General features: G+C 34.5%; 1 protein-coding gene across 1 annotated transcript; it reads left to right on the top strand.

Moving 5' to 3' along the window:
- The first annotated feature begins 736 nt into the window (after positions 1-736).
- Positions 737-7,953, top strand: LOC115955246 (cucumisin-like). The gene is made up of 11 exons (XM_031073320.1): positions 737-997; positions 1,157-1,261; positions 1,645-1,730; positions 4,021-4,115; positions 4,207-4,450; positions 4,712-5,213; positions 5,646-5,752; positions 5,974-6,192; positions 6,271-6,382; positions 6,650-6,863; positions 7,234-7,953. The coding sequence occupies exons 2-11, from the start codon at positions 1,157-1,159 to the stop codon at positions 7,755-7,757; spliced, it is 2,208 nt and encodes a 735-aa protein (XP_030929180.1). The 5' UTR covers positions 737-997; the 3' UTR covers positions 7,758-7,953.
- Positions 7,954-17,447: the final 9,494 nt, after the last annotated feature.

Below are 17,447 nucleotides of genomic sequence, written 5' to 3' on the forward strand. Positions count from 1 at the left end.
ATATATAAGTTGTGTATACTGATATTGAGGCCTATATAGAGCCATAGAGGACATAATTTCCTGTTACTTGTTCTCTCAACAAAAAATATAAAAAAAAAAGTGTTCCTGTCACAGTCGTTTGGAAGGCGTCAAAATTCTAAGTTTAAGTCCTTGGCGCATACAGTTGGTTGTTCAAGCCCTAAAATTCGTGTGTTTGGGACTAACTTATAAGCTAGCTTTTTAATTTTTAATAATTTTTATGTATAATTTTTTAAAAGTACACTTTCATTAAGTTTTTTTTAAAAAAAATCTAAATAAGTTGTTCTCAAATACGAAAAAAGTTTGGAGCAAAATTTTCCTTGAGCTGGTTGTCCTTACAATTTTTTTTTTTAATTTTTAATTTTTTAAAGAAGAATACATAAATTGGTAATGGTCATTCTTCTCAAAAAAAAAAAAAAAAAAAAAAAAAAAAAAAGGTCATGGTCAATGGTCATACTAAAAAAATTTGTGTCTAATTGTATTTATTCTTAAATTTGTCCAGGTGCTAATTATAATTAATAATTAAACTTAATGTTGTTTATATGTCTTCCACATTTTCAATTTCATTGGGGCTGTACAGGCATCTAATCTTTAGAGTGCAACTAATCCAAATTCATCCTAAGAGAAATTTCAGTAAAAATTACTGCTTTACTTTAGTAAAAATGATGTTAAATTTTCAGGCAAGACTAAAATGTGGGACATTCACGGAAATTTCTAGGGGCAACTAGTACAAATAGACACCTCAGATCTTAATTCAAGCTCAAGCTCTCCAACAAGCAAAGCAACAAAACCCCATCCTCTACTTCCTAGCCCTCTCCCAGTCTTATCTTCTTCTCACTTCGCGGCTATGCCACCACCACCTCTTCCCACCATTGACTGCTATTAATTATTCCCACGCACCCTGAGCCATTTCCAGTTAGCTCACCAAAAACATTTTTTAAGCACAATTGCTCTGGCCACAGCATCACCATAAATCAAGGTAAAACTTTTGGTTTTCCATAAATTCTTGGTTTATATATATATATATATATATATATATATATACTTGGAGCTATGACTATAATGAGGATTAATTAAGGGTTACAATGGTGTTTTGATGGGGGCTTGAGTTTTAATTTAACTGAAGCATTTTGTGCAGATGTTTACAATGGCAGGCAAAACCTCAATTCTCTCAATGCTGCTCCTCCTCTGCTTTGCCTCCACTCTGCTTATTGGTCACTCAACTTCTCAGAATGACAAAAAGGCAAATATCTCTCTATCTCTGATCTCTTATGTTTTTTCATGGAAACGAGCTTTCCCACTTAATTTACAGTTCCACCAATTACCGAATGGAATGTATTTGATTTTTTTCCCCTATTTTAAATTTGATTAAAAAAAGAAAAGAAAAGGAAAGAAAATATGTAACAAATTGAGACTAGTAGGGAATAAAGTGCAACACACAGAGTGTGATAGAAAAATTTTATGGTGAAATCGGCCTTTTAATTCATGAGGCACAATAAACAGACTTTATTATACACAGAAGGAGAAGGGACCCACATGTTCCTACACCTGAAACACCATATACTGTTTTTTCCTACTTAACAGGCTTATTAATGTTCCTCCTATGACATGATATTGTGCATGCAGGCATATATTGTGTATATGGGCAACAAGAGAGATGAGGTTTCCACATCATTCCTTTACACAAGCATGCTACAAGATGTCGTTGGCAGGTTATAAAAGTAGTATAATGGCACCGCCAGAGACTTGCTTTTATGATGCTTGAATTTATTTGTTATAACAAGATTTTGACAATTTTCAAGATAAGTTTTTGTCATGTTATATTTAGAATTTTAAAAAAGAAAAGAAAAGTGGGGTCTAGGTCTCACATGTTGTATTTAGATGATATGACTTGAAGCAGAGATGGAGCCAGAGTTCTTAGTTGAGGGGGCAGAAGTTTAAACAAAAAAAATTGTAAAAATCTAAATAAGCATCTATTTAGTATTTTTAACAAATAAAACTATCGTTTCTTATATATTATATTTCAATCATCTATGAAAATAGAACTAGACATTCTTTTAAATCTAAAAAATCATCAATGATTGTCATAGAAGGAATATAAGAACTATGCATAATTCATTAAGTATAAATTTTTTTTACTTTTCTAAAGGTAAGTTCATTACTTATCAATTTATAATTAATCAGTTTGCAATTTATGAATTTATATATTATCTATTTACTAGCTAGTTATAGCACTATGAGTCACTAAATGTGTGTAAGTGTCACAATTTTATTTAAAGTTTGTGTGACCTTTTATGCAATTGTTCTGTCTTTGTTTTTGTCTAATTATTCAGCCACACTTGCCCACTGCCCCACACCAACTGTTACCCCACTACCAATAGTGTTTTCCAATTAACTGCTTCAACCAACTTCCCACAGTCCCACTATTGATACCACACAATTTTACAGCATATCTCAATAGAAAAATATAGTCACCCATAAAAGATGGTCTCTTAGGCAAAGAGATACAAAAGTCAAAACACATAAATCAGAATGTAAAAAGATTCCAAGAGATAGACAAAACACATAAATGCGTATGGAGGAAGAGAGAAAAATCAGATGAGTCACTGACTCATTGGCCAGAGAGTCAGGCATTGCAAAATGCAAAGAGAGAAGAAATACTTGCAATGATAATGGAGATTTGAGTAGCAACGGTGAATGAGCGAAGTGTAAATGTGTGGCTGCTGGCGATGGCGATGAGGCATCAACCTGCAGATTCTCTTCGAGACTGAAATGGTTTTTATTTTGTTATCACAGTCTAAAAATGGGCTTACTTATTTTGTAAAAATTTGTAATATTGTTTAGGCTGAAATGGATTTTATTTGAGCTAATTTATGGGGTTGTTTGGAACATTTTTGGGTTTAGGGTGCAAGAGTTTGGGGCTGATCTGTGTTATTGTTTGAGCATTTTTTGTTTTTGTTTTAAAGGGTCAAAATTTTGGAGGGGGCCAGGTTTAATTTTTTTGGGGCCTAACTTTTAAATCAAGCTCATTATATATATATTTCAAAATATCACTGTAGCTCCATACCTGACTTGAAGTGTTATGGATATCGCATTATATTCAATATATTAAAGGGATGGTAAGTTTCAGTTAACTCATTTAATAATGTTTTTTGTTGTTGAATAATAGATATTGAGTTTGAACTCCACCTACACAAAAAGTGGATTGGTGTCAAGTTGAAATCCCCATTTACACCAAAAGTCGATCCGTGTCTTAACTTGATTATAAGAGCAATTATTATGGAGTGAGCGTCATAGGTTGAAATTTATATTATGTGATTTAATAGCAATGTTATGCGTATGACATATTTTTGTCGCCTCATTCTATCTTAAAATTATTAATATAGTTTTTTATATATAAAACTTTATTTCAAAATTCTTAAAAAGTTTAAAACACTACCCTGATTAAAATTCTATTTTCTAATGTCTTTTTCTCTTTTAATAAAATATTAATCTCAAACAATGAACTTCTTGTAATACAAGTTAATTTTTCCATTTTATTTTTATTAGCTATTTTATTATTAATGTGAATGATTTCTTAGTAAATTTTAATTTAAATGAATATGATTTTTTAATTAATCTGTGCAAACCTAATTTCTTCACAAATTACAAAATTAAATATACTTTTCTAGATTCTAGTCAAGAGTAACTCAATGACATTACCAAGTCTTTTTATTTATTTATTTATTTTATTTATTTTATTTATTTTAAATGACAATTCAAAGCCCCTCTCTCCTTGACTTTTTGTATCAGCCATTTAATTCAAAAGATCAAAAAAGTGATAAAAAAAAAAATGTGAACTTTTTTATATTTATCTTTTTGCATTTGATCCAATGGCTGATACAAAAATTTACAGTACTATCTCAATTCACGTGAATTTACATTAGAAAATTATGGATAAAGTTATTAGGCGTTGAATGCTTCTAGACCTTGACTTGTCAAATTGCATATGCTTGCTTTTAGTCATATTGGAGCAGAATCTTTACTCTATAGCTACAAAAGGAGTTTCCATGGATTTGCAGTGGAGCTAACTGAGCAAGAAGCTCAAAAAATGGCTGGTGGGTGAACCTGATCACAATTCTTCCCCCACCCCCCCAACCAAAAAAAATCTGGAATTCATAACAAAATGTTGTAACAATGAATATGTAGGAATGGATGGGGTGGTGTCAGTATTCCCTAACCAAAAAAAAGAGCTCCATACAACAAGGTCATGGGACTTCCTTGGCCTTCCGAAGCAAGTGGATAAACCAACAACTGAAAGCGATGCCATTATAGGAGTATTCGACACTGGAATTTGGCCGGAGTCTGCTAGCTTTAATGACAAAGGATTTGGTCCACCACCTAGCAAATGGAAGGGCAAGTGCCAAGCCTTAACCAATTTCACTTGCAACAAGTATATCTTTAACATCCAACCAAACTATTTTGTATATATTAAGCTATGTTATATTTTTACGACATTTTTTATAATTACTAACATGGCTTGTTCATTTGTTGTGATTGATGCACTATAAAAGTAGTGTCAATCATACATTAAAGTGAAAGTGATATTATTCTAATCACAAAAGCCATGCTAGTAGCTGTGAAAAACGTTGTGCCAAGCGTAGAAATTTAGAGTCAAAAGTACAACTAACAAATATGGTTACACTTAACACAGTAAAATCATTGGAGCAAAATATTACCGTAGCGATAAATTATTTGTAGAAGGTGATATTAAATCTCCGAGAGATTCAGACGGCCATGGGACACATGTTGCATCAATTGCAGCCGGGAACTTAGTTAGCGCGGCCAGCTTAGAAGGCATTGGTTTTGGAACAGCACGAGGAGGGCTTCCATCAGCACGAATTGCTGTGTACAAAATATGTTGGTCTTTAGGCTGTAATGATGCTGATATTCTTGCAGCATTCGATGATGCCATTGCTGATGGGGTTGACATAATATCTATATCACTTGGTGGATCTTCTAAGAACTATTTTACAGATGCAATTGCCATTCATGCTATGAGAAAAGGAATATTGACATCAACTTCTGCTGGTAACCGGGGTCCAGATCTAGCAACCCTCTCAAGCTTTGCCCCATGGTCTCTTTCTGTGGCTGCAAGCACCACAGACCGAAAGTTCTTCACCGAGGTCCAATTAGGTAACAACAAGAAATTTGAGGTAATTAAAATGTCTAGCCCCTGTTTTGGAATAAAATTCATTTATCCTACGCATAGAGTCATAGTAGAACATAGGAATTTTATTATGTTTTGTTCTCAAGGATGCAACAAAGGATTCTATGCAATTTTTCAGAAAAAAATAACTTAAACAAAATGTTAATACATCAGGAAAAATCTTTTGTTCCATCCTGAGTGTTTCATTTTATATTCGACAAATTACAATCTGTCACATGTACCTCATTTTTTTTCCTCATAAAGTAACAAAAATTTAAAATAGAAAAGTATACACAAACAGTCAAGGTATGATTTTTATTTAGTTTGAAAGTGTCAAGCTAACCATTTTCCTTAATCGTGTGGAATTGCGCGTGTAAATCATACGGTATAAAATTTAAACGACAAAGTGACTTGAAGAATTTATTTATTTCATGTGTAGGGAGTTTCAATTAATCCATTCGACCTCAAGAATGGAACATATCCAATAATTTATGGTGGAGATGCACCAAACAAGACATCAGAAATCGGTTCTCTCTCCTATGCCAGGTAACTGAAAAATAAAAATAAAATCTATATAAGCTTGAACTATTTTTTTGATATAAATATAAACAAACGGAACAAGTTTAACCATTTGCCAGTTGTGTATACATAAATCTATCAAACCAGCAGGTGAAATATTCCTTGTGCTTCAAAATAGAAGTACCAGTTATAGACACTCTTCAAACATGGTAGTTAAAAAAAAAATGGAACTTATTGTAAAAATGCAGGACTTGCAACGATGATTCTCTGGACAAGAATTTGGTGAAAGGTAAAATTGTACTTTGTGATGGTGAGAATGATGGTACTGGGCAACTTTTGGCTGGTGCAGCCGGTACTGTGATGCAAGGCCGACGCCCCGATTCCTCTGCTTTCGCATTTCCCTTGCCTGCAGCTTTCCTTAGCTTGGAGGATGGTGCAAACATTTACTCATACATAAATTCGACAAGGTATTCATCTAAAATACCTTAGAAAATTAAGGAATTCACAAGACATACTAATCCTAATAAAGATGCACAATTTTACAGTAACCCAACTGCAACTATTCTCAAGACCAATGCCCGTAAAGATACATTTGCCCCTTACATAGCTGCCTTCTCATCCAGAGGTCCAAATCCAGCTGCAAACAACATTCTCAAGGTAACTTCCAAATAATCACTTATTCACATTTGCATCTTTGTATTATTTGAGTAATGTTAGGGAAACAGCATTTTTCACAATTTTCCTTGAAAACTTTTGATATGATATATGTTCTAATAAGAGTAATATCACTTTTATGTGGATCAACTTCTATTACCATTTTGATTATACATCAATTACAACTTGTCATGTCATTATTTGTGAAAAATGTTATCCCCCTAGAGTTAATGGTATTATTCATCTTACTGAATTTTCATGTTGTTGCAGCCGGATTTAGCTGCACCTGGAGTTGACATTCTAGCTGCATGGTCCCCAATTTCCCCAATTTCTGAAGTTTCTTTAGATGAGAGAAAATTTTCATATAATATAATCTCAGGGACATCAATGGCTTGCCCACATGCTTCAGGGTTGGCTGCCTACATAAAATCCTTTCACCCCACATGGTCACCTGCTGCTATCATATCCGCTCTCAAGACTACTGGTAATAGCTATATTAAGTTCCCACTCTTGGCAATTTTAAGGCTAAAGTATATAGTTTGGTCTAAACTTTAGTGTACGATCAATTTTAGTTCTTTTATGTTTAAAGTGATTGCTTTAGTGCCTAACAAACTCAAAATTGATTGCCTTTTATCTCTAAAGTTTAAAGTGATCGCCTTTTGTCTTTAACATGTGTAAAGTATGATGACATGTCACTTTTTAGTTTTGCCACGCCATCATTCTTTTATAAATATAATGAATGTTGACGAAAGGAAAAAAAAAAAAAATACCATAAGTTTGTTAGGGATTAAAATATTTTCTCCTACTTTTAATTCAGACCATAACCCTTGACCAATTTGGTGTATTACTTGCAGCTGTCCCTATGGATGCTGAAAAGAGCTCCGGAGCTGAATTTGCATATGGTGCAGGCAATATAAATCCTCTTAAGGCTTCAAATCCTGGTTTAATATATGATATTGATGCACCTGACTACATAAATTTTTTGTGTGGACAAGGATATAGTACCAAGTTATTACAATCTGTTACTGGGGACAATAGTCGCTGTCCAGAAGGTTCTGATAGAACAGTCTTTGATCTAAACTATCCTTCTTTTGCTCTATCCATACAACCCTCAAATTCAATAAGTCATGTTTTCAATCGGACCGTCACTAATGTTGGAACATCACCATCTACGTACAAAGCTAATGTGATCGCCCCAACTGGACTTAGTATCAAAGTGAACCCTAGTGTTCTATCATTTACATCTTCTGGACAAAAGCAATCGTTTGCACTCACAATTGAAGGAACATTAGATAAACAAATGGTCTCTACTTCTTTAATTTGGGATGATGGTACTAACAAAGTGAGGAGCCCCATTGTTGTGTATGAAGCATTTTGATATTTTATAGATGGTACATGTATTACCAATATTAATAATTCAAAAGCTTTGAGGTAATATGCGCAGAAAAATGATGTAGTAAGTGATGAAACACAGAAAAATTATTGTAATTTGAACCTTTGCTCAATTGAAATTAGTTATAAAGATTATGTTTTTCTAACCAAACTAGTAGCCAATAAATGCAATGTACAAGAAAGCTCGACTAATATGTGTGTAATATATGATTATATATTTAATTAATAAGTATTATTAAATAAATTTTCAATTTAGAGAATTTCAAATGACTCAGTGTTAGATATCATTTCAAATCCATAATATCACAAGAGTTTCTGTTGGAGTAAAATCTCCAAATTAAGTTCATATCATTAAGTCTTGTTAAATTTATATCAACCAATATATATCAGTAATTGTTCTTCAAATCATGTGATATTAAATTCTAAAATCCAACCACTAACTACGAAAACAAACATAATATAATAAGAAATTGCTTGGTATAGGCCCTATTGGGTTGCTTTATCGAAAAAGACAATAACTTTTATTTAGTTTAAACCAACCTAATTTAGTATCATTTGTAACTCTAAAAATCAAATAACAAACATACTAGAAAATCTAGAATAATGGCACGAAAAAAAGAAGAAGCGAAGTTTCAAAAATTTACGTGACAACGTTAAAAACTCAAGACCAAATCAGAGCCAACAATAATTTTTTATGCACAATAGAATAATTTGTGTAGTATATGACGCCAAATTATGATGCTAGAGAAGTTGATTACGTAACTTTCTTGTGTGGGGAAGGATATATAAAGAATTTTCATAGGGAGATAACAATAACTGCTAATGATTAAGCCACAATCATATCTGCTTGGGACCCAATCCTTCTTTTTCATTATCTTCAGGATAAGAAAATGTGATCACTTTCTTGTTCCCTAGGATCGTGACAATGTTGGTTCACTAGTGTCCATGGCCACTTACATTGCCATTGTGAATGCTCTAGCAGGGCTAAAAATTCAAGTCATACCAAAGGTCCTTTCATTTGAGTCTCTTGGTAATTAAATATAAATTCTTTTTGGTGAAGGTTACAACAAAGATGAATCGTAATATAATCTTTCACCCCTTTGTTTAGTATGATGGGTTGCATCAAGTCAAGAGCCCGCCTTGCTTTACTCTTTTTCTTTTTATTTAACTGGAGGGAAGTGTTAGTGAGTGCCGTGTGTGGCTTGAATTGCCACAAGCACTAAGATGTGGGCCAGTTCCCTGGGCTTCATAGGACTTTGACATATAAATATATATATTATGTTTAAGATGTAGTGTAGCCGTGAGATTATAGAGAGTAATTCCAATTAACCTAGTTAGCAGTCGCATGAGAGAAAATAGAGAAAAGAGAGGCAAGCCAGCTTCTATTCTTATTTTTTCTGTGAGAGAGTGCTAGGGTGTAATTGGGATTTGGGTTTCTTGAGAGTGTTCTTGTGCACTATTGTATTTTTCCTGATAATAGTGAAATCCCTGTAACTCCGTGGACGTAGGCAAATTGCCGAACCACGTAAATATTGTTTTCTTTGGCGTGTGTTTTCTCTATTTGTTTTGTTTCTCACAGGTTGGGATTTTGGTTAAATTCCCTACAGCTGGTATCAGAGCCTAGGGTTAGGTTTGAGTGAGAGTAATGGCAGAGGAAGCAGGAAAGGCGTCTGGAATAGAAAAGTTTGACGGCACAGACTTCGCGTATTGGAGGATGCAAATTGAAGATTATCTTTATGGGAGGAAATTGCATCTGTCTCTTTTGGAGACAAAACCTGAGGCTATGAAGGCTGAGGAATGGGCTCTTCTTGACAGACAGGTACTAGGAGTTATCAGGTTAACTCTGTTTAGGTCTGTTGCACACAATGTTGTAAAGGAGAAGACTACAGCAAATCTGATGAAGGCTTTGTCTGGTATGTATGAAAAACCGTCAGCAAACAATAAGGTGCACTTGATGAAGAAACTGTTTAATCTGAAGATGGCAGAGAATGCATCAGTAGCACAACATCTGAATGAATTTAATACTATCACAAATCAATTGTCGCCTGTAGAAATTGATTTTGATGATGAGATTTGTGCTCTGATCGTCTTGGCTTCTTTGCCAAACAGTTGGGAGGCAATGAGGATGGCAGTAAGCAATTCTACAGGAAAGGAAAAACTCAAGTACAATGATATACGAGATTTAATTCTGGTTGAGGAGATTCGCAGAAGAGATGCAGGTGAATCCTTAGGATCTGGTTTTGCCCAAAACCTTGAGACAAGAGGCAGAGGTAATAACAGAAATTCAAATCGGGACAGATCAAAATCCAGAAATTCTAATCGGAATAGAAGTAAATCTAAATCAGGCCAACAAGTACAATGCTGGAATTGTGGGAAAATAGGTCACTTTAGGAATCAATGCAAAAGTCCTAAGAAGAAGAATGAAGATGATTCTGCTAATGCTGTAACAAAAGAGGTACAGGATGCATTACTTCTTGCAGTAGACAGTCCACTTGATGATTGAGTTTTGGATTCAGGAGCTTCGTTTCATACCACTCCACACCGAGAAATCATACAAAATTATGTTGCAGGTGATTCTGGTAAGGTATATTTGGCTGATGGTTTAACCTTAGATGTTGTGGGTATGAGAGATGTTCGGATATTGTTGCCCAATGGGTCTGTTTGGCTACTGGAGAAGGTTTGACATATTCCTGACCTAAGGAGGAATCTGATTTCTGTTGGACAACTTGATGATGAAGGGCATGCAATACTATTTGTTGGTGGTACTTGGAAAGTTACAAAAGGAGTTAGGGTATTGGCTCGTGGAAAGAAAACTGGTATTCTGTACATGACCTCAAGTCCAAGAGACACAATTGCAGTTGCTGATGCAAATATTGATACAAGCCTATGGCACCGCAGACTTGGTCACATGAGTGAGAAAGGGATGAAGATGCTGCTGTCAAAAGGAAAACTACCAGAATTGAAGTCCATTGATTTTGACATGTGTGAAAGTTGCATCTTAGGAAAGCAAAAAAAGGTGAGCTTCTTGAAAACTGGTAGGATACCGAAGGCTGAAAAATTGGAGTTAGTACATACTGATTTGTGGGGGCCTTCTCCAGTTGCATCCCTTGGAGGCTCAAGGTACTACATCACTTTCATTGATGATTCAAGCAGAAAAGTATGGGTTTATTTTCTGAAAAATAAATCCGATGTATTTGAAACCTTTAAGAAGTGGAAGGCCATGGTTGAGACAGAAACAGGTTTGAAAGTAAAATGTTTGAGGTCAGATAATGGAGGATAGTACATAGATGGAGGGTTCAGTGAGTATTGTGCTGCACAGGGAATTAGGATGGAGAAGACCATTCCTGGGACACCACAGCAGAATGGTGTGGCTGAGCGCATGAACAGAACTCTCAATGAGCGTGCTAGGAGTATGAGGTTGCATGCTGGACTACCAAAAACTTTTTGGGCTGATGCTGTTAGCACTGCAGCTTACCTGATAAACCGAGGACCTTTAGTTCCCATGGAGTTCAGACTTCCTAAGGAGGTTTGGAGTGGTAAAGAGGTAAAGTTTTCACACTTAAAAGTTTTTGGTTGTGTTTCTTATGTTAATATTGATTCTGCTGCTCGTAGTAAACTTGATGCAAAGTCTAAAATATGTTTTTTCATTGGCTATGGTGATGAGAAATTTGGCTATAGGTTTTGGGATGAACAAAACAGGAAAATCATCAGAAGTAGAAATGTGATATTTAATGAACAGGTTATGTACAAGGACATGTCAACTGTAGTGTCAGATGTTACAAGGATAGATCAAAAGAATTTTGAATTTGTCAACTTAGATGAATTGACTGAAGGTACTATCCAGAAAAGGGGTGAAGAAGATAAGGAGAATGTAAATTCACAAGTAGATCTGAGTACACCTGTAGTTGAAGTCTGCAGATCTTCTAGAAATATTAGACCTCCACAGCGTTATTCACTCACTCTAAATTATCTCCTGTTGACTGATGGTGGTGAGCCAGAGTGTTATGATGAGGCCTTGCAAGATGAGAATTCAAGCAAGTGGGAGTTAGCCATGAAGGATGAGATGGATTCCTTGTTGGGGAATCAAACATGGGAACTGACTGAATTGCCAGTAGGAAAGAAGGCTTTGTACAACAAGTGGGTTTACAAAATAAAGAATGAGCATGATGGTAGCAAACGTTACAAGGCCAGATTAGTTGTTAAAGGGTTCCAGCAGAAGGAAGGCATTGACTACACAGAGATATTTTCTCCAGTTGTGAAGATGTCAACAATCAGACTAGTACTGGGAATGGTGGCTGCAGAAAACTTACATCTTGAGCAGTTAGATGTGAAGACAGCATTCCTTCATGCATTCCTTCATGGTGACTTGGAGGAAGACCTTTACATGATTTAGCCAGAAGGGTTCATTGCTCAAGGACAAGAGAGTTTAGTCTGCAAACTGAGAAAGAGCTTGTATGGCCTAAAACAAGCTCCTAGACAGTGGTACAAGAAATTTGACAGTTTTATGCACAGAATTGGGTTCAAGAGATGTGAAACTGATCACTGTTGCTATGTTAAGTTTTTTGACAATTCTTACATCATATTACTGTTGTATGTGGATGATATGCTTATTGCAGGGTTTAGCATTGAGGAGATTAATAATCTGAAGAAGCAATTGTCCAAACAGTTTGCAATGAAGGATTTGGGAGCTGCAAAGAAAATCCTTGGTATGAGAATCATTAGAAACAAGGCTAATGGTACATTGAAGCTTTCACAGTCAGAGTATGTGAAGAAAGTTTTCAGCAGGTTCAACATGAATGAAGCTAAACCAGTAAGCACACCCTTGGGTAGTCATTTCAAACTAAGCAAAGAACAGTCACCGAAGATAGAAGAAGAAAGAGACCACATGAGCAAGGTACCCTATGCCTCAGCTATTGGCAGTTTAATGTATGCTATGGTGTGTACAAGGCCAGACATTGCACATGCAGTGGGAGTTGTGAGCAGATTCATGAGTAGGCCTGGAAAGCAGCATTGGGAGGCAGTCAAGTGGATTCTGAGATATCTGAAGGGTTCATCAGATACATGTCTTTACTTCACAGGTGCAAGTTTGAAACTGCAGGGTTATGTAGATGCTGATTTTGCTGGTGATATTGACAGTAGAAAGAGTACTACAGGGTTTGTTTTCACTCTGGGTGGTACAGCTATATCATGGGCTTCAAATCTACAGAAGATTGTTACTTTATCTACTACAGAAGCTGAGTATGTTGCAGCAACTGAAGCTGGAAAGGAGATGATTTGGCTACATGGTTTCTTAGATGAATTGGGTAAGAAGCAGGAGATGGGCATTCTACACAGTGACAGTCAGAGTGCAATCTTTCTTGCCAAAAACTTGGCTTTTCATTCAAAATCAAAACACATACAGAAAAAATACCACTTTATCCGTTACCTTGTTGAAGATAAGCTGGTAATGCTTGAGAAGATTTGTGGATCTAAGAACCCGACAGACATGTTGACTAAGGGTGTCACTATTGAGAAGTTGAAGCTGTGCGCAGCTTCAATTGGTCTTCTAGCTTGAGCACAAGAGGATGAGTTGCAGGGATGAGGGATTGTATTATGGAGGATTGTGGCTAATGTTTGCAGCTTGTGAGCCCTTAAGGGCTAAGGTGGAGCTGTTGGAGGAGTTTGCTCGTGTAGTTTGATCAATTCAAGCCAAGGTGGAGATTTGTTGAAGTGGGCTGTGTGTGGCTTGAATTGCCACAAGCCCACGTCCACCTAAGTGTGTCACTTTTGACCGAATTTCACTAGGAATAGCAATTCCTAAACAGCCGACTTTGACATATAAATATATATATTATGTTTAAGATGTAGTGTAGCCGTGAGATTATAGAGAGTAATTCCAATTAACCTAGTTAGCAGCCGCATGAAAGAAAATAGAGAAAAGAGAGGCAGCCAGCTTCTATTCTTATTTTTTCTGTGAGAGAGTGTTAGGGTGTAATTGGGATTTGAGTTTCTTGAGAGTGTTCTTGTGCACTATTGTATTTTCCCTGATAATAGTGAAATCCCTGCAACTCCGTGGACGTAGGCAAATTGCCGAACCACGTAAATATTGTTTTCTTTGGCGTGTGTTTTCTCTATTTGTTTTGTTTCTCACAGGTTGGGATTTTGGTTAAATTCCCTACAATACAGAAAATAGCACAAATATTCTGAACAAGAGCCTCTAGTTCTCTTTGTTAGATATAATACAAGCCTATATTATATTTTAATTTTTTTTTGAGTTTCAAAGGTCCTATATTATAATGTTAAGTGATAGAATACAATAGGCTAACCATAAATAGAGTAGAGGTACTCCATAGACCATGATTTGTAGAATATCATGAACCATCATGGTTTTGTAAATTTGTTATACCATAGATTACTATTGTTTTAGCTTTTAGGACTAAGATACTAAGCCTAACGCATTCCTTTATAGACCTTGCATTGGGTTATTGTAAAATTTTGTTATTGTTTTAGTTTTAAGTTTTACTAGAAGGTTAAAAATGTGTAAAATATTGTTTAATATAATAAAGATGTACGTAGTTGCTAATTAAAACTTTCTGCTGTGGAAGAAGACCATTCGGCCAAGTTGCGTGCTTCAACTTTCTGCTGTGATTTGGTAAAATTATTTTACTTTTCATTTGTCACATCCCCTTTTACATTTCTCGAAAGGCCCTTTAAAATCTTCTTTTCCTTCACTTTTTTTTTTTTTTTTTTTTTTTTTTTTTTTTTTTTTTATGGATCTTTTCCTTCACTTAAAAAAAGCAAGTCTTATCTTATTATATATTCCATAAGAATCCAAAAATAAAAACAAAAGCCTGTCTCCTCCTTTCTCTTTACTGGAAAAAGGAATACATTATCCTTTTGCTTCACATTATTGAGGAAACCAAACGTGAAAGACATATGAGAGTTTTTTTGGTTTTTTTTTTGAGTAAACATGTGAGAGTTGTTTAGCAATTAATCAAGATGGTCAAGTCTATCGACTGAGTTGCCAGAAAGTTACATTGCATATATAGATGCCACTTTTGAGATGAAATTCAAAAGACATGAATGATTCTCTAATATTTTATTCACGCAACACAGCCACAGTGAGACACTTGTAAAATTGTTTACATGTAAAGTGCCAATTTTTTTTTTAATTTAATTTATAATAAATTGCCGAAAATTTGGTCATTCACACTTGGGATAAAAACAAGGCAAAGTATATTTATAAATTATATAATTTTTAATTGTATGGAAATAAAACTTTTTTTGAGAAGAGAATAACCTGAAAACTTTATTAACGAAGATTGGCTATATCATCCTAAAAAACATAATAAAACTGTATTGGAACATTCTCCATTCACACAAGACAACCTATAACATTAAGAAAATGTCTAGCCAGACTACAATCAAGTTTATTATTTTCTTCTAACATGAGAGTATAATATAGTATTGAAATTAGATTGATAGAAGTTTAAAGCTTAATTTGTAAAAGTATATATGACAGCAATATATTTTTAATAATCAAACAAATCATATAGCTGCAGAATGAAATGTTATTTAAAAAAAAAAAAAAAAAATTATCGCATAATCAAATACCGTGGACGGTGGATCTATAAAGGAAATAAAACATGAAAAAAGTGGCTCTTTTATATGGCCTGACCCACTCTCAAAATGATTACATGTTTCATCGGTCCACCCTGTAAGAAAATTAGAAGAGGAAACATTCAAACACGTTGAGGGTCCACTACCGTACGGTCTAGAAAAGACCTAACAAATCAGTCGGGTCGGACCAGTTTGTGGAATAGTGAAAGAGAAGAATATCTGAAGAGAAAGAGATAGGCTCGGAAGATGGGGCAACCTGACATTCAACTTTCAAACTTCCTTTTCCGCGTTAGGGAAAATTATTAGCTAGTCCAAAAGCAATACTTCTTCTTTTACACGAGGGATAGGCTCCACAACTTTATCCTCTTTTTTTTTTTTTTTTTGGGTGCTGAATGACTCCACAACTTTATCTTGATCACAACCACAATCCTCAAATTATTAAAAAAAAAAAAATTACAATGGTTACCACCCTATACATGAAATCATTGAAATGTAATTTTTTGTCAACCAAACTCTGAGTCCATTAACCCAACCTAAGAACAATTTTCCTACTATTTTGAGCACCCCAAAAATATTCTTGATAGATTCACATCTTTTAAGTCAACCAAAGTCATTGTACATATAAGACGCAAAGTGCACCTCTAACGACCTTTCCAAATTTTTGTACTATTTTCGACAGCAAACAATTATTTTTTACCTACCTCCTTTTTTAAATATATTTTTCAACAGATTCTATATTTTCTCTATTCTATTTAAATATTATTTCTTCATTATTTCTTTAATATTTAAATTTTTTGGTGATTTTTTTTAACAAATCTTGTGTAGCACGTGTGGCAATGATATAGTGGGCCATATGATCATCTAATTTTAATGAAAAGTGTTATGTTCTTATGTGGTAAGCTGTTACAAGTTCTAATTTGAACTTGCCACTAAAATTATTTTTTCTTATGTGGTAAGTTGCTACTTAAAATTTATTGTGAAAATATTATGGTAACATTTCTTAATTTTAATTTAATTTAATTTTTCTTCTCTCTTCATTTTTTTCCATCCATACGTTTGTTCTTTTTCTTTTCTTTTTTCTCTTGTTTTTTCTCCTCCACGCACGAATCCCCACTTCTCCTCTTTATCTTCATTTTTGCTTTTCAATTTTTACCTCTTGGTCTACCTCTATCTCTAGATGTCTCTCTCTTTCACTTGGACTGAAAACAATAAAACATGCCACTCATCTTCTCATCACATAGAGGGGAAATCACCTTTGTGCTCCACCAAGGGAGAGAAAAATAATCTTCGTACTCTGTCTTCTATCCAAGGATGTCAATACCGTACCGGAGGCCGTACCGGTTTGGCCACCGGTACGATATATTTCGGATACCGGTCAATACCGGTGTACCGTTTCGGGTTTACCGCTATTTTTTATATATAAATATATATATATATATATATATATATATGTATGTATGTGTTTGTGTATATATATATTATAATAAATATAAAAGTTTACCATAAAACATTTCCTCAATTTAGAACTAGTTATTCATGGTTTTAGACTTTAGTATCAATTAAAAGGGAAAAAAAATAAAAAAATAAAATAGAAAGCTTAAAAGTTACCATTGCATACTAAGAAAACAAATAATACTAATAAGTTAATACAAATAAGTTACCATTTTGTCCTAACAAAAATTCAAAAATTACAAAACTTAAAAAAAAAAAAAACTTTTTTCTGTGTACGCCCGGTACCCATTGCCCAACGGCCGGTATTTTTTCCGGTACGAAAAAGTGTACCGGATTGCTGGCCGGTACGGTATATTCCGGCCGGTACGGCCGGTACGGTACGGTATTGACATCCATGCTTCTATCTCCATATATATTGTGGGTCAGATTTTTTTTTTTTTAATTTGTTATGATTTTATTAGTTTTATGAGAAAGACTGTGTTTTGTGATTAGATTGCATTTTGTATTTTGTTCATATTGTGTTTTGGTGTCTTTGTAGCCATTGAGGTTGAGATAAATGCTGAAATTTTAATTTACTGTGCTAATTTCTTTTTTCTAGATTTATTCAAGTGTGGATTATTTTAAA

Source organism: Quercus lobata, chromosome 8, assembly GCF_001633185.2.
Source record: "Quercus lobata isolate SW786 chromosome 8, ValleyOak3.0 Primary Assembly, whole genome shotgun sequence".
Classification (NCBI taxonomy): Eukaryota; Viridiplantae; Streptophyta; class Magnoliopsida; order Fagales; family Fagaceae; genus Quercus; species Quercus lobata.